This window comes from Poecilia mexicana, unplaced genomic scaffold (genome assembly GCF_051168715.1).
Source record: "Poecilia mexicana isolate PSO_F unplaced genomic scaffold, ASM5116871v1 scaffold_16, whole genome shotgun sequence".
Classification (NCBI taxonomy): Eukaryota; Metazoa; Chordata; class Actinopteri; order Cyprinodontiformes; family Poeciliidae; genus Poecilia; species Poecilia mexicana.
The window spans coordinates 8,455,424-8,473,262 of NW_028263385.1; the positions used below are offsets into that span (position 1 = coordinate 8,455,424).

At 36.4% G+C, this 17,839-nt stretch overlaps 2 protein-coding genes and 1 non-coding gene across 3 annotated transcripts; 1 reads left to right on the forward strand and 2 right to left on the reverse strand.

Moving 5' to 3' along the window:
- The first annotated feature begins 414 nt into the window (after positions 1 to 414).
- Positions 415 to 7,519, forward strand: cyp4t8 (cytochrome P450, family 4, subfamily T, polypeptide 8). Its single transcript, XM_014973370.2, has 12 exons — positions 415 to 672; positions 1,645 to 1,789; positions 1,889 to 1,933; positions 2,036 to 2,163; positions 3,070 to 3,194; positions 3,321 to 3,475; positions 3,554 to 3,660; positions 5,352 to 5,542; positions 5,680 to 5,813; positions 6,298 to 6,362; positions 6,724 to 6,806; positions 7,075 to 7,519. The coding sequence occupies exons 1-12, from the start codon at positions 481 to 483 to the stop codon at positions 7,250 to 7,252; spliced, it is 1,548 nt and encodes a 515-aa protein (XP_014828856.1). The 5' UTR covers positions 415 to 480; the 3' UTR covers positions 7,253 to 7,519.
- Positions 7,520 to 10,650: 3,131 nt separating this feature from the next.
- ppp1r8b (protein phosphatase 1, regulatory subunit 8b) lies at positions 10,651 to 15,800 on the reverse strand. The gene is made up of 7 exons (XM_014973255.2): positions 15,715 to 15,800; positions 15,287 to 15,347; positions 14,857 to 15,010; positions 13,242 to 13,459; positions 12,718 to 12,862; positions 12,231 to 12,295; positions 10,651 to 12,108 (listed from the first exon to the last, which is right to left on the reverse strand). Exons 1-7 carry the CDS (start codon positions 15,765 to 15,767, stop codon positions 11,755 to 11,757), a joined length of 1,050 nt encoding a protein of 349 aa, XP_014828741.1. The 5' UTR covers positions 15,768 to 15,800; the 3' UTR covers positions 10,651 to 11,754.
- On the reverse strand, positions 15,078 to 15,232 carry LOC148154971 (small Cajal body-specific RNA 1). Its single transcript, XR_015765752.1, has one exon.
- Positions 15,801 to 17,839: the final 2,039 nt, after the last annotated feature.

Consider the following 17,839-nt stretch of genomic DNA (forward strand, 5'->3'; position numbering starts at 1 on the left):
AACCAGAAATAAACAGGTTAAATATGTCACTGTAATCATTACAAATTCATAGATTTTTTTTTCACGTTTGATTTATAAAAATATAATAAATTTTACTGAGATGTACCTAGGAAGTAAAAGTTATGTTTTTAGATGTAGGACGCGTCAAAAACATTTTTTATTTCTCATTTAAGTCGTTTTCGACTATAATTAAACATTTTGTTGACCAAAATTAAATTAAGTAAAAAGGGATTAGCTTTCAACCAAATTACATGACGGTATCAAACGGGCTGCTTATTTGAACACTGGCAATAATCAGAAGCATTTTAAGTGTTTATCGCCCAAATCCCTTTAAATATCCGTCAGCAAGTGCAGGCGCGGTTGCTGACCCCGCCCCGACATGCGCAATCACCGCCTTCCTCAGTCAACCGCAGGCTGCCGGCTGCTGCGCACACAGAGGGAGCGTCACTTCTCCTCCTGCACAACACGGACGTCGTCGGGATGCAGTTGACAGAAGCTCTCCTCAAATACCAGCTGGCCTGGCCTCATATGCACTACTTTTTATCTGCGCTGTGCCTCGTTGCCGCCGTGTACAAATTAACCTTCATCCTCCTCAAACGGAAGGCTCTTCTGAAGAGCTTTGAAGCCTTTCCAGGACCCCCGGCACACGTGTTGTTTGGAAATGTTCTGGAGGTAACGAGTTTCAGTGGCATCCAGCAATTAAATGCAGCAGCTGCAGCCTTATGTAGCTATAACAGTCTCAACGTTAAGGCTTTTCATTGTGTGTAATCAAGTTTAAAATTCTTAATTGAAGTATTGTTTAAAGTTTCATACAACCTTTGTAGTTCATTCAAATTTTTATATAAATAACAACTAATAATAATAATAATAATAATATTGCTGAGAGAGAGGCATAAAGTTTATATAAAGCATTCACCCTTTTGTTAAATAACAACTGGAATGAATACAATTATATTACAAATATCAGTAATGATGCTATTCATAGTACTGCTATTACTAGTTAAAGTAGTAGTAATAAAAATAACACAACGGAGAAAGAAAAAACATCAAAAAAGCCATCATTGTTTAATTTACCAAATTAATGTGACAAAATAACAGAAATAAGCAATAAAAATATGCAACTTAGAAAATATATATAATCAAATACGTGTGTTGTGTTATACAAACAAAATACAAAATGGGTAAAATCAAGTAGGTAATGAAAACAGTGGAGAATAACTTTCTTCCATTGTTGTGCCCCCTTATAACTTAAGGGAAAATTATCCTCAACTTGTGAGAACAGTAAGAGGATGAAATCCTAAAAACTTAAGATGAATGCAAATGCAATTATAATTCGCAATCAACTAGGTCTTTCAATGGTCTAAATTGGAAACAAACTAAAATCTGCAATGCATTAATATCACAAGTTGTTATAATCTGGAGAATGTGGAACATGTTAGAATTTGATAATATTGGTGGATACCACTTAATCATCTTTGGGTTTTGTAAATTGAAATGAAGTAATATATATTAAAGCTTTTTAATTATAATTGTTAATCTATGCAAATTAGAACCAGTGTGTGTAAATGTCTAAATTTGTGCAGCGTATCAGTGTAAACCTGTGTGTGTATTTTCACATGTCTTATATTGTTATTGCTTCTTTAGTTTAAACAAGATGGGACCGACTTTATCAAAGTGTTAAAGTGGGCGGAGAGCTATCCCTATGCTTTCCCTATGTGGTTCGGCCCGTCTATTTGTATTCTCAACATTCACCACCCAGATTATGTCAAAACTATTCTGGCATCAACAGGTGGGAACATATTTTTACTTTAACTCTTTATTACAGCATCATAACCGTGATGTAAACATCAATTTAACTTGGCTTTCATTTACTTTTTTTTTATAAAAGAGCCAAAGGATGATTTTGCATATAAATTTATCGAGTCTTGGATCGGTAAGAATACTTTGCTTTATCCTACTTGCTTGTTTTGTCTTAATGCAGGGTTAACTTGTAACATTTTACTGACTCGCTCTCATTGTGTCTCTTTTTCTCTAGGAAATGGTTTGTTGGTGTCAAAAGACCAGAAGTGGTTTCGCCACCGGAGGCTCCTGACTCCAGGTTTCCATTATGATGTTTTAAAACCATACGTGAAACTGATGTCAGACTCTGCCAAAACAATGCTGGTATGTAATTTATGAGTGAATAATGATTAGACATGTTGCTAACAAGGCAATGCATTGTCCTAATCCTACCCCATTTCAAGAGTGAAATAATTGTGAAACAACCTCTTTCCTGAAGTCATTCTGATTGCTGATGTGGTCAGCTTGCAGGTTTTGCTTTTTAAGCATAGGCTTATTTCTTGGTCAGCACACTCTCAGGCCATGGTTATGTTAAACTCACTTTAACGTGAACAAGGTGTTTCAGCATCTTCCACATTATGACAGGAATACAACATGGTGATTCTTGAGCTATTCTTCAACATCTTAATCAATATTCTTCAACAAGTCCTTCAACTGGTAGATAGTTGAATAAATCAGATGGTTAAAACTTGGACACCTTGTGCGCTGTAATGACTCAAATATTGCAAATACACATCAATACTGGTTTTGAATAAGAAGGATAGAACAGACCTCTTTAGTCAACCCGAACCCTGTTGAACAAATAAGAACTACGCTTAAAAACCAGCTCTGTGCCAGCCCCCCCCCCCAAAAAAAATATAGATCAGAACTAGGTTAGCAACATATGTTGAGAGAATTTTGCCAGAATCTTTAAGGCTACCAATATTGTGGTTTCTCTGCAACTTGCATAGAACAAATTATCTAAATATCAGTGTGGGTGTATTTCTGAGTATGTATGTGGGTTAGAGAAAGTCCCTAATAGTTTTAAACCAATGAAAGTCTTGAAGTTGTGTAGTGTCCTTTTTCCAACTCTTGAAAAAGAACCAATAAATAAATCAATGAAAGCTTCAGATTAATATGCAGTTTATGCTGTTGCTGAGTGTAATCTCTGACTGAACCTGAGCTGAGCTTAATCCTTGTATCCCATTTTTTCCTGCTTACATGCTACATTTGTGTCCTTGTATTTTTAAGGACAAATGGGAACGCTATGCCAACTCTAAAGAGTCCTTTGAATTGTTTGAGCATGTGAGCCTGATGACACTGGATAGCATCATGAAGTGTGCCTTTAGCTGCAACAGCAACTGTCAGACAGAGGGGTGAGTAACCGTAACAAAAATCACCCCTTCAGCTTCTGCGTCCATCCAAAACAAGTTCAGATGCTTTATTAACAAGCAGAAGGAAGATATCACCTTTCATGTTTCCCTGCTTTTTTTTTCTGTCAGGGGAACAAATGCCTACATCAAAGCAGTGTATGAGCTCACCAATCTTATTAACCTCCGGGTGAGGATGTTTCCATACCACAGCGATCTCATTTTCCACCTCAGCCCACATGGTTTCAGATACAGGAAAGCATACAAGGTGGCTCAAAGTCACACAGGTAAGCCCTGAGCCCAGTGAAATCTTTGATTAATATAACCTGTCCATTTAAAGAGTAACCGTTTGTTTTCTTTTCAAGATGAGGTCATCAAAAAGAGGAAAGAGGCACTGAACCAAGAGACGGAACTGAGCCGCATACAGGCCAAAAGATACTTGGATTTTCTGGACATTCTTCTCTTTGCACGAGTATGTGACATCAATTCAAATCTGATTTAAAAGCAAAAGTGTGGCTTTTGTTTATTTGTTCAGTGAGAGCTGACTTGAAGTACTGCCAGAGGTTTAGATAAAATGATATTTAAAAGAAAGATTAAAGCAAAAAAAAAAAAACACACTATCAAACACCATAATCGCAAATAATTGTAAAGCAAGTACCAAATGCATCAAATTAGGGCATATTTACAGGGAAAACTGGTGAAGACACATAAATAACCCCCCCAAAAAATTATCTTTTGGTATTAGATTAGAAAAAGTCATTAAAAAAATATTTATTCATAGGAGGAAAAAGCATTCAGAACAATGTTTTTAACGAAATCATCAGTGGCACAATTATTGGTACCCAAAATGAAACAGTTTTAAATAAATGTCTCATGCATTTTTGTTTTCACTTTTTAAAAGTTAATATGACTTTCTAGGAACCTACATACATTGTGATAAGACTCTTACAATGTTAACGTTTAAAGGACTCTTAACAAAAGTGACGAAATGACATTTAGAGTTTTATGGAGAACCATTCCCAATGATAGGTTGGGCAAAGATGTGTAAAACCATTAAAAGAATGAAGACTTTTTTCATGCTTATGAAATCTGACACTTAAAAATGCAACAACAAAAATCAAATGAACTAATATGCAAAACAGCCTTTCATGTGCAGTTGATTCGTGAAGGATCTATGATGCTGTGGGCCTATCTCTCTCCCAAAGTCCTGTTAGAGTGCATAACATTAAATACTCTTCAAATATGTCTACCAAATCTAAATACCTCAGAAAACCTGTTGGGTGAACTGAAGAGAAGGAAAATAAGCGAGAACAGAGGAACTCTAATCGATCAAAAGAGATGTTATAAATAAAAATGGCTTAACATTTAATTTTTTTAAGTAGAATTTATGCCAGTGCAGTAAAAAGATTAATTTACATTAAAGCTTCTTAAATTGCATTACAAGGCTGTCAATCAATGTGGCCAGCACTGAAAAATAAAATTTAAATTGAAAAAGGAATTATATAAACCTGATAACAGATTAGAGATGAGGCAACACAAGGTCAGAGCATTAAAGCAGCCAGAAGTGACTCAGCAAGTAAACATGCTCTGCATACTAATGTTCTCTGTTAAAGCAGTTTTTCACCATTTTGTCTCTCTATGCTAAAAAGCTGAGGGGAAAAACTAGATAGAGCTAAAAAAAAATATTTCCTTTTGCAACATTTGCAGTCTTTTAACAACTCTGAGCAGCTGATAAGGATTTCTTTCAGAACAACAAGGTTGCCGTCCTCTATCTGAAGCTCAGAGGTACAATGGAGGTATGAGGGCAATGACCCTACAGATTAAAGAAAATTTACTACAGAATCATAAAATGAAACTAATAGCAACAGTGTGGTTAACCGACAGTTGTGAATGTCACTATTTTAAAAGCTGCTTCGAGTCACAGCTATGAGAAATAATTGAGACTAAGTGTTTAATGTTTGCCAATGTGTTTTGAATATTTTTTTTTGTTTGTTTTTATCAGATGCATTTTTACTACTGGTTGAAAACATAACATGCAGAGTAATTTTAAACATGTGGCGCATCCAAGCAGTCTGCACGTCCCTGTAAAAATTCTTGGGCTAATGACCTGCGACGTAGCCTTTACGGTCTGCAATTACTTTTAGTTTTTAATTCCTTCTGCAGGACGAAAACCAGCAGGGCCTGTCGGATGAAGACCTGCGAGCAGAAGTGGACACTTTTATGTTCGAGGGGCACGACACCACGTCCAGCGGCATCTCGTTCATCCTCTACTGCTTGGCCTGCCACCCGGAGCACCAGAAGCTCTGCAGGGATGAAATTTGCGAAGCTTTACAAGGCAAAGACACCATGGAGTGGTAGGAAAACTTTGAGAAAATGATGCTTGTATAAGAAAGCTGGTCCTCAGCTGTGCTAGATTGATAGTTAAATCTAATCTATGCTCAACTTTACCGCCTCTCTGTGAATAACATTAAGTCTCTTGTCCCATATTAAGGGAGGATCTTAATAAAATTCCATACACCACAATGTGCATCAAAGAATCCCTTCGTCTTTATCCTCCTGTACCGGGAATATCCAGGCAGATCACTAAACCCATCACCTTCTTCGATGGAAGAACGTTGCCAGCAGGTCAGTGGCATTAGTGTGTTATTTTAAAGAAACGCTGAGGTTGACGGATACTGCATATAAACTTTACAAGTGAAAATAAAATATTAACTTTCTAAACCGCTGAACTGGTTTAATGTGGAACTCATTATAAAACAAGCTTAACAAAGCTGCACACATTAATCTGTGGTTGCGAAAAAAATATTTGTTTCCCATGTGCACTGTGCAGTACACTCCCTGTTACTGTGTAACTTAGTCACATAAAAACTTCTTGAAATATTATCTTTCAGACTTTATAAGTATTTTTTTATGCAGATTGCTATAAAGCACTTTCTATACAGAACCAAATTCATCCCTGCAACATGTTAGGAAACGTATTGACACAAGCAGCTTTACAGTGATGACTCAATGTTAACTTCAAGGCATGTTTGAAGAAGAGGTGTACACATACTTCACCTTTGCATTTTGTTCACTGTCCTAACTAAAGTACAGCTTTATTTTTTTAAAGGCTCTCACATTGGAGTAAGCATGTTTGCAACTCACAGAAACGCAACAGTCTGGGAAAACCCTGATGTAAGTGATGCAAAGTTTATTATAACCATAATGGCATTGGAAATTAAAATTTTTAAATGGATTGAAGCTATAGAAAAGCAGTCACTGCATTAATAAAGGACAGATCAGGCTGTTCAGAAGTTATTATTTTGATCTTTTTTTTTTCTCCTGAGGAGTGTACAAAAAGAACAAGAAAACATAGAAAATGTATTACAGGTTCTGCAACTCTCAGTTTTTAATTCCCTAGAAAATTAAGAAATTAATATACGATACAAATTTGATTTAAATAAATTTAGATCAGATTTTTTTTTTTTCGACATGCATTTTCTTTGGTATCCATGTAAGAAAACCTGATGTTTTCTCTCCGCCTGTGTTGCCATAGGTCTTTGACCCGCTGCGATTCCTCCCAGAAAATGTCTCTAAGAGGTCACCTCATGCATTTGTGCCTTTCTCAGCTGGACCAAGGTTTGGAAAAACTGGACACTGTGTCTGTTTGACTTATCTCAGTTTATAGCCACTTTGTCTTTAACCTTATATCAGCCTGCAGCTTGTGAATGTGTAACGTAGCACACACACCTAGTTTTACATGCATAATAAAAGTCCTGTTGTTTGGTGCTAGAGTAAAGCAGAGGAAAGGTAAAGTGAGCACATGCCTGCTCTGTCACAACTTGTTTTTCATCGTTCATCTTCTGCTTAACCCTTTAATGTCCTTCTTAATGTTGTCTTCCCTTAGAAACTGCATCGGCCAGACATTTGCCATGAATGAGTTGAAGGTGGTGACGGCCTTGACACTAAAGCGCTACGAGCTGATAGAGGATCCCGACAATAAGCCCAAGATAATTCCCAGACTGGTTCTCCGCTCTCTTAATGGCATCCACATCAAGATCAAACCAGTGGAACCAGAAATGTGATGGAAAAAAAGAATCTGATGGATTCAATCAAAGAGAAACAAATTGCTTAGAAAGTGGATAAAAAAAAAAAACCTGAAGTGCAATTTGAGGAAATTTTTACACTAATGTCTCATGACGAGGAAATTTGTGTTTTAAACTGTTTTTCTAGAAATATTTGCACTGTTTATCTTAAAATGGGTTTGTTATATATTTAGAGATAAGCTTCATCTTGAAGCAAAACTATAAGCATTGCATTATAATAAAGCACATTGTTGTAATACTGTAGAATGTGTCTAAAATAGTGGGATTGAATGTTTTTTTTTTTTTTACATTAATTAACAGTTCATTTCTGCAGCTAGGAATATGTTATATTTCTGTTGTTGGGGCAAAATAAAACAGAAAAAGAAAATAAGTACACACACTTATTTGTCATGGAAACTTCAATAGTTAAGACTGATGGTTAAAATACTAAACATTTAAGGAAAGAAAAGGGTGTAATGTTTTTAAACTAGTCCAGGTTGGTTAAATAACCTACAAGGTTTTAACTAAAATTGTGTAGCAGAGTAAAAAGAGTTACTTTGTATGCATTTATGAGCTGTGTTACCTAATCTCAGTGTTACATTTCTCCATTTAATTTAGGTCATTAGTGAATGTTCAACTCATTGTTTTTCAACCTTTTCTGAGCCAAGGCACATTGTTTTAATTGAAAAAATCACGAGGCACACCACCAACCAAAAATGTAAACAAAGACACTCTGTAGCCGCCTATATATAAAGTCATTCTTATCAAAGTGTCTTGAATAGGAATCAAACACAAAATTTATATTTTATCATATTTTACATTTCTTATTTCAAATTGCACTTAACATGTCTACTTCAAAAAATACACCTGAACAGGGCCACAACACTAATTCTCTTGTTTAAAAGTAAAATGCTCTGTACCTACTGCCATCTAGTGATCATAAAATTACATGATTGCGCCACTAGTCACTACTACAGCAGAGACACTCAAAGATGGCATTATTTGCAGATAATTAAATATTCGTTTTTAAAAAATATTTAAGACCCATTACCGTATTTCCCGGACTATCAGCGCACCATTCACCGCACCTTCAAATGTTTGACCCCCCTCCCCCAACCCCTCGCCTGGAAACTTACATATATCAGCCGCGCCGGGCTACAGGCCGCTGGTATCTCTGCCGCTCTCGGTTTTCCATAAGGACCCAGCAGAGGGCTGCGTCATAATAACTGCTTGATAAATGAAGGATGTTTCCAAATCCGGTTATGCTCACGCCGAGTGAACAAAACCGGCTCTGCAGCGGCTCTTATTTCCCTCCTGTACTGTCAGATCAATACTCAACTTAGAAGCTGCATCACATGAGTTTGAAAACATTTCTCCATAGTGACTGCTGCTAGCTAGCATGTGCTTGTTCGAAATGAAAATTAGCGCGTTCTTCTTTGATTTCCAATTTTGACTTACAATGATTCACTTCCTGCTAAAGAGCCCCCTGGTGGTTGAAGAAAAATCCACAGAAAAACCTGCACCGGGCTATAAGTCGCATGGTTCAAAGTGTAGGAAAAAAGTAGCAGCTTATAGTCTGGAAAATACGGTAGGTGAAATTGGATAATTTCCACGGCACACCTGACGATCACTCACGGTACACTTGTGTGCACAGTGGTTGAAAAACACTGGTTTAACTCCACGAGAGTCTGAAGAATAAAACGCAGTCTGAATTTGAGCTCACTGGAATTGACCTCAAGATGTAAAGGAATTACAACATTGAGAAGCACAACTCTAACAATGAGGCATTTTTTTTAATCACACCTTTGAACTGGGCACTATAGGATGCAAGTCAAGACTGCATGCTGAATCATATAACCCCAACATTTTGACAAGTGTGTGTACAGTTTTGAGATGCACTGTGTTTCTGCATTCAACTTCTTTCCCGATAGAAACAAAATAAAATTGACACCATGACAGTTGTGTTGCCCATTTGCAGGATCCAAACTCAAAATGAATGAATGATTAAGATGTAAAAAAGAAATCTAAATTTGTGTTGATTGCACCAGAATAAGAGAGCAAATTATAAAATATACATGTTTTAGTGTTACTGTGTCCCCTTGGTCTCCATAGAATCTACAGTTACAATTACTGGGCCTTATTTTCTAAATACCTAGTTTAGTAGATGCATATAAAACCAAACAGAAAGCTTTTATTTTCACAGGCAGTGCCTCAGAAAAGTATTTCCACACCTATGACGTCACATTTTGACACTTTGCAACCACAAACCTATTTGTTTTTTAGTAGGAGTTTAGGTGTCAAACCAACACCGGTTTCAGATAGCGGCACTTCCAGTGTGACCTGCCAGTGGACCAACCACTATAGTCGACACTGCCACAATTTGAGCTGGCTGTCACTCATCAACACAGAGGAGCTAATAATTGTGCAGTAATACTAGAAGGATGCATGGCTTTCAAAATGGTTTAAAAACAAAAACTTAAAAGAATGGCACACATTTAAGTCAATCTTTAGTGAGTCTTTATTCTACGGCCTAAACGTTTCAATTTTATTACTAATCTAATGGATTCTCCGTCGGTTTTGCACATAGGATGATGTTTTTGGCCACTCTTTTTTGCAAAAGTGGTCCGTCAGATTGAATGGAGAACATCTGTGACAATCAGATTTCAAGGGTGCTCATGGATTTTCGACTGGACTTTGACTGGACCATCAAACACAAGACTCTTTATTTCTTAACCATTCCGTTGTAGCTCTTGCTATACATTTGTTCTGTTATAAAGTGAACCTCTGCACCAATCCAATGTCTTTGGCCGTCTTTAACAAGTTGCTTGTTTTCAGGATTGCCCTGCGTTTATCTCTATCCTTCCTTCCATCAAATATTATCATCTTCCAGTCTCTCCACAGCATGATGCAGCCACCACTTTAGGGATGGATTATTCTGAATGATTTGCAGTGACTTTTTAATCAAAGTTACCGAGGATGATAAAAGATAACTAAGATTTTCAGGTTCCCATTATTCATTCAATAATTACAAAACTAATCACATTTATCTTTCCTTTTTATGTGTAATAAAATCCTAAAAGAACAAACATTTGTGGTAATGTGAGGAAATTATCAGTTAAAGGTTTTAGTACTTTTCCAAGGTAGTTGTCAATGCACAAACTGTCTACAGAAGAAACAGACAGGCTAATGTGTCAAAAAGTATTTTTTGTTTTTATTTACATATTACAAAATCCACACAACCAATCAAATGTAGTCACTGGTGTAGTTTTTTTCTTAATAAAACAACTTATTTTTCTTTTGCGCCAGAAAATCCACAAAGTCAGTATTTTTGTGACTTAGAGGGAATCTCCAACTTGACCAGATGATATGAAATTCAGCAATTATAAATCAACCAGATGTTGTCAAAGCTGCCAGACTTTATTTTTCAAAAAAATAAAAAAATAAAAAATAAAAAATACTGGAAAGCATAATTACAGTGTTGCTGATGCAATTTTTGTCTGAGGCATTTGCATGTGAATCATTTTAGTACATAGATTCAAACGACGTTTCTTCAAATTTGAACACTCAATAAAACCATGTTAAAAACAGAAAAAAGCCTTTTCTTAAAAAAGCCTTAAGAAAAGGCTGGGCCTAATGTTAATTTTTCTAATCTGCAGATATATCTTGAGTTGGTTAAGAAAGGCAGCATTTTACAGATAATAATGCATTACAACAGTCTGAATAACATTTTAGCCTTTTATGCTGCAGTTAATTGTTATTGTGCTATTGTGCTTTTCTCCAATCTGCGATGCTCTAATCCAAAAAAGCGTAAAAACTATTTTTTTTTACAGTATGTTTGATCTGAGAATATGAGAAAGTACTTCACACTTATTGTAACAGAAAAAAAAAACCAGGATGTTAGTATAACAGAGCACTGCTTTAAGTTTTCAGCTTCTAAAAGAAACCGGCCTGTTTGCTTAAGTCACCACCAAGTGGTGTAAAGGGGGAAATACAACACAGCTCAACTGACGGCTTACTAAACATTTTTTAGTAAAATGTCTGATCTCATTCTATCAACTTGCTTTAAAAATAAAAGGCAGCTTTGTTCTGACAAAATTTTGCTTACATTTGAAGTCTTGGGGCTTCTTGACTTCTCACAGCAAGATACGAATAAAACCACTTTTTTGCAATTCTTTAATAGTTTTATCAATATTCTGAAAGAGTGAAAAAATGTTGGAACATGTATAAAATACAAGTTTACATCAACTCAAAGTCATTCAACACAACTCCATCATTATATCCATGTAGTCTATTACTTTGTAGTTCATTTAACTGCCAGGTATTTTCTTGTAAAAAAAACTAAATACTTTTGCTGTCGATGTAGTTTGTGGAGGATGTGTTGTGTATTTTGCACTCGCATAATATAACAAATAAAAACAGAGGCGAAGGGCTCCACCTCTGACAGGTCACAGTCCCTGATGGTCCTGCTGGGAACCTGAGAGTCAGCAGCGTTAAAAAACTGGTTAGATGAGAAGTGAAGGGGTGGGTTTCTTCCCCGGCCAAGCTTCTTTGGCATACTTCTTTTTTCGTGGCTCGTTGACGGTTTCTGGTAGGTAGGGGGCTGTCACTGGTGTGGGGTTGAGTGTTATCGGGGGCTGAGGAGCCTCTGGGGCCAGGTCTACCTCAGGCGCCGGGTTGGGGAAGGGCAGAGGCAGCCCGCCCTGCATAGCAGCGCCTCCTGGAGCTCCTGTTGGCTTGTTCTCGTGGCTGGTTGGAGGCAAGTCCCCGTACAGACCCCCACCCAAGCTGTAGCCGTGAATGCGCTTGGAAGCCAGGTCATCCAGACCCAGAGTATTTTGGCTGTCAGATCTCCGCTTCTGCAAGAGGAATGGAAGAACAACAACTTCAGAAGACTAGCAGTGTATTAGCCAAACTAAGAGTCGCTTTGTAGCAAACTCTGTTAGCTGAGAGAATCGTTTTAAATACAGTCGAGAATTACCTTCATGGGGATGACAGCCGTCTGCACCATATTTCTAAAGCGCCCGACTGAGGGGTCTATATCTTCTAAATGGAACAAAACAACAACAACAAAGAACATAGTTACACTTCAGTGCATGGACAAAAGGACTTATTTGGGTATTTAATGACCAGGCTGACAGTAATTAACTAGAAATGTAACATAAAAAAGTTATTATATTTTGTTATATTGACTCAAAATCTAGCTCTGATGAGGAGTCTGCTAAAATCAGTTCATAGATAATAAATATTTTATTCTCCAAGTTTAAATTTAGGGCACAACAATTTTTCAAATAATGTGTTTACTCTTGCACTTTGTTGTTTTTCAGTCTCATGTGGTCACAGACTACACACAACCAGGAGAAATTATGAGTAAAGTATCTTTAACAATGTTATGTTCATGTTGAGTCAAGAAAAACAACTAAATTGAACTATTCTCACAAACCTCAATCCCAAAACGTTACATTTACCTGGATTAATGATGGAGTCTTCTTCACTGAAAGTAACTCTGGAGTTCTTGCGTTTCCTCTTTGGCCTCTGGATTTCCAGGTTGCCTTCCTCGATTGTCAGGATGGAGATGCGTTTGTTGTGAGCCGTGTTAAACTCTGTCAGGTTCTAGAAATTACAAAAAAAAAAAAATTAAGTTATTATTTTGTCAAGCAAGGATCAGTTTTTTTTTACATTATTCTCCACTGGACTGGATATTACCACAAAACATGATTCACTTCAAAGTGATATACTTAGTAAATGGAAAGATTTACAAAAAAAAAAAATAATAATATAGCTAAAACCTCAAACAATTAGAACTTTGTCAAAATATATTTTATGTATTTAAGCAAAAACCTAAACAAACATAAGCCTGTCCAATAAATAGTTGCTTATAACTTCACTTTGGTTGATTGACATAAACAAAAATGCAGATAAACGGATAAATAGTCATGTTTCCAATATTAATACACTAATATTAATGTTTAATAACGTAGTAATAACATACTTCCAGCTCTGTCTCTTCTTCTGGAAGTCCAAGCAGTCCTTTGAGCTCCTCTTCATCCCCCAATTTGCTGTCTCCTGTGCCAGCGGTGCCTTGGGTTTGGGGTTTCTCTCTAATGGTGTAAGTCCGTGTCGACGCCCCAAAAGATATCGTGGAGTCTATGGGAACCTGCTGAGGCTTGTGGGGTTCAAGGCGAATGTGGCCAAGAAAAGTACCGTGTGCTGAAATAAAAATGTCTAACGTTAGGAAACCTTGAAAGCTGATGAAAAATATTTTAATGACACTATATTACACAGAAACATGTGTTGAAGTTTATACTGATGTCTCATAAGGCAGTGTTCTAACTTCAGGCCATTTGCAATGTTAACCAAGAGATGTATTGATGCACCAGCTGCAAAAAGCTAAAATAACCAGATCTTTTTCTGATCAGTGAATGCACCATGCTGGTGTAATGGCCCCTTTTCCATTAGGAAATTGGTTCCCAAACTTTGCAGCTTCTGACCCACTAAATAAAAATGTAAGACCCAAACTCTTTGTTGCATCAACTAAATATTGGGCAAAGGCTGTGAATCCCTTTGTTCATGTGCTATCTTACTTTTTTTTTTTGTTTTACATCCATCCATCCGTTTTCAGTTAATAACAAATGTGGATAAAGTGAAACATGGTGAATACTCTTCACATGCACTGTACATATCCTGCAGAGAATAGACACTTTTCTTAGAAAGGAAAATCACACTAATCACTGATATAGCAAAGAAAAGATGAGGAATATGTAAAAATTTTGCCTGTGTGTATAAATACTTGTAAAATCCAGTTTATCTGCTGTGTTACATAAGACACTTGGATCATTCCAACACACACCGTTTGACTCGTGTGTGTTTGGTCCTGATAAATAATTAATGACGCTTCACAACAGAGAGGCTATGGTTACAATGAACGCATGAATGATTTAATGATCCAATGTACGACAATAAGTCAGAGGGGTTTCATTGTCTCAAATGTAAGATGGACACAACTGTTATACATTTTGAATGAGTATTTCAAAATCTTATAATGTGGTGCATGTTACAGTTGCAGCTGTCTATAATATCTAAACGTGTAAAGAAGATATGCTGTAATTCTTTAAAATTGGGTTGCACTTGCCCAAAATATTGGGTTGTTTTTAGGAAATCAGTTTTTTTTTATTTACTTATTTTTATTTCACTGTAAGGAAGGTTACATTTTGAATTCACCCAGACATTAGACATATGTATTTCTAAGTTATTGTGAAATTTGAGTCCATTAAAATGAGAATCAGCAAATAAGCACATTTCTAAGAAAACCATGAAGATTATAAAAGGAAGAATGTTTAGGCTATAAAATATTATTATTTTAAAACATGTCTAAATGCATTAAAGGCTTTAAATATAACATGAAATCAGCAAAGTTTCCTATTAAGAACCACAAAAATACAATAAAAATTCAAGATTGCTAAAACAGTTCTATTACTTTCTTGCCCACGTTAACTTTGAGGCAATTGTGGTCTTTCTGCACAATTAAAACTCTACCCACATATTTAGAAGTCCAAATGAAAATTGGTAAAATAAAAATAAAAAAGCGACTGTAAAATATCTCTTACTGCTGTTTAGGTCTATGAGGAAGACCCTTTTTAGGTGTTTGTGGTAGACTAACGCTGCATGAACCCGAGAGCAGGACTGATGGTCGATGGTGAAGTCGCACCAGTCGGGATTCCTTCCAAACAGGTAAAACTTCTTTTCATCTATGATCAGTTTCTGTAAGGATAAAAAGTATTTGTGAATAACACACTGAAAGCACATCTAAATCGGGTCATCCTGATACATCTGTGCCTCTGAGTTATAACTCTTCAGTGTTGCTTCCACTGAAGGGCTTAAATCTCATGGCTGATGTTGCTCTCGCACCGTTTGAAGCCAAGCAGCCACAGAGGAACCCCACATCTGGGACACAGCAGACTGTCAGACTCGTATCTGGTGCACATTGCTAACATTAAAACGACCACCGTTAACCTACATCTGTAGAGCTTCACTTACCTCTATCAGTTTGTCCCCTTTCATCACGTCCAGATGAAGCCCTGTGGGTGGTTTCCCTGCCCTGCAAGCAAAAGGTTAGAGACTCCTGTGATGATTTATTTAGTTTAAATACTGCAGAAGTCATATTTACCAAATCAAAGAGGAAATTAATTAAGAAAAATAATCAAAATTTCAACTACAATATTGTTAATTTGGTAAACAGGATTCAGCAAATGAAAGACACGATGCATTGATCTTTCTGGCTAATTCATTGCCAACATTGACGGGTTAACCTGCTAGCTTTATTTAATGCTAATGTTAGCAACAGATATGATTTTATCTCTGATAAAAGTCTCACATACACTTTAAAGTTTGTTGTTTTGTTGGTTTGCAACTAATAATGATCTACAAACATCGTGCTGGTACTTTGGCGTGTGCATTTGGCTCACCATGATGGACAATCAAAAGGAGGAGGACCGTCTTTGCTTGTTTTACTCGCCATCTTGCTTCAGCGCATTACAGCCGAGGTGCATCTTGGGAGAACCGTGTTCTGTGTTGCTGGGAGTTGTAGTTTTATTGTTCTACCCGAAACCGACGCTTCTAAGCCACAACGTTTGAATGGAATAAAATATTATAGAACACAAATATCCCTCATCATACGCAGTGAGAAAATGCAGGTGTTACAACAGCAACTGAGCATGAATATTCGCACAATATAAAAATAAGAAACTGTAAAGGCGGGATATATTTAAAAAATAATACAATGTAGAAAAGACATTACTCTGATAACTATTAACCTACTCAGAAATGTGCAGCTTAGTACCTTAATCGCCACTTTATGCTTTATCTAAGTGTAACAAAGTCAAATCATGTCAAGTTTATAGACTATAGCACATTTCAGCAACAATGCACTTCAAAGTGCTTTACATGATAAAAACATCACAATGAATAAACAACAAAGAAGCATTACTTTACAGTGGCAAAATAAAGAAAAGTAATAAACAGAGTAGAATTGTCCCAGTTATTAATCAAACACAGCTCTAAACAAATGGGATTTTATCTTTGATCTAAAGGAACTCAGTGTTTCAGCAGATTGGCAGATTTCTGGAAGTTTCTTCCAGATTAGTGCAGCATAATGAAGCCATGTAATTTCAAGGTTAGAACATATCAAATAAAGTATTAAAATATTATTGTTCGCATGCAATCTGTTGATATTTGTATTCTCTAAGAAAAACATTAAAAACGTGAAAAACAGTTGAAGCAGGGCAGTTGATTTTTTTTATTTTTTTATTTCACATTACACCTCAAAGACTTTAAATGTGTTTTTTTTTCCTAGGAAATGAACCTACTCAAAAAAGTACAATTGATAAGGAAGAGGAAAATGAAAGTTCAGCATTTCCGGTTCCATGCTCCACCTTTTACTGCAATTACAGGTGCATATTTTTTGCAATAAGCCTCTTAAAAGTTTGTACATGTGGAGATAGATAAATATGGCTTTTATTCACAACTCCTATATTTTACTGATGATCTGATTCATGCCCCACTTCCCCAAACATGGATTTTAAAAATCTGATCTTATTTTGAGCATCTGCAAAAATTGGTTTTCAAGTCTCCTCCAAGAGTTCGAATCCCACTTGGGCTGAAATGCTTTGCAGTATGCTTTGATCTAAACAGAACAGGACAAAAACATGCTAAATTGTTTCTGAGTGGGAAAAAACAGGTGTTAGGAGATTTACATCTCCTATGTTTTACTGATGATCTGATTCACGCCCCACTCCCCCAAACATGTATCTTAAAAATCTGATCTTATTTTGTTGCTGGAAACACTTTTCACATTAGACAAAAGTAAAACAGAGATAATTTCCCTCCAAACAAATAAAGGAAAGGGAATAAGTGTCACAGAAAATCAGAGTATTAGATATGTCTTTTCTTGATTGAACTCGGTACTAGATCACACCTTGACCTCCTTTTGCTTTTCATAACATATTACTGATCTCAACTGCAAAGTTATCAATAACAAAAAAAAAGATCATATTCTAAAAAGAAGCACTAGAGGTCTCCAACTCCTCATTCCAAACTTCTCAGCATGAAAGTGGCACCGTAAAAAAAAAGATTTTGTAACATTGGTTTGAAAACCTGAGCACCACAAGTTTCTCGCAATATTATATTTGCTGCAAGGACGTAGCACCTTTTGTTTGATGGTGATGGGGGAGGGGGATCAAACCAGCAGATCAGGCTGTTGTTTGAGGTTTTTTCTGCCTCATTTCAAAACTGTGGGTTTACACTCTAGGCCTTTCAGAGAGACAGGAGAATGCTTTCTGCATTGTAGTGTCTCATTGCAGCATAGGGAAGTGGGGCTGCTTACTTTTCCTTGCATGTGTCAGTCTGCCTTAAATTTCCCAGCATAAGGATGTGTCATATGGCTTTAATATTTTTGGAAAATGCTGATGCTTTATTAATTTAAATTGGTGATTATTTTTTCTCTGGCTCGTGTTTTAAGTTACAACCTCTGTTTTTAACATTTTATTTTCAGCACTTTCCATCAGGCTGAGCAAGATTTATTTATTTATTTAT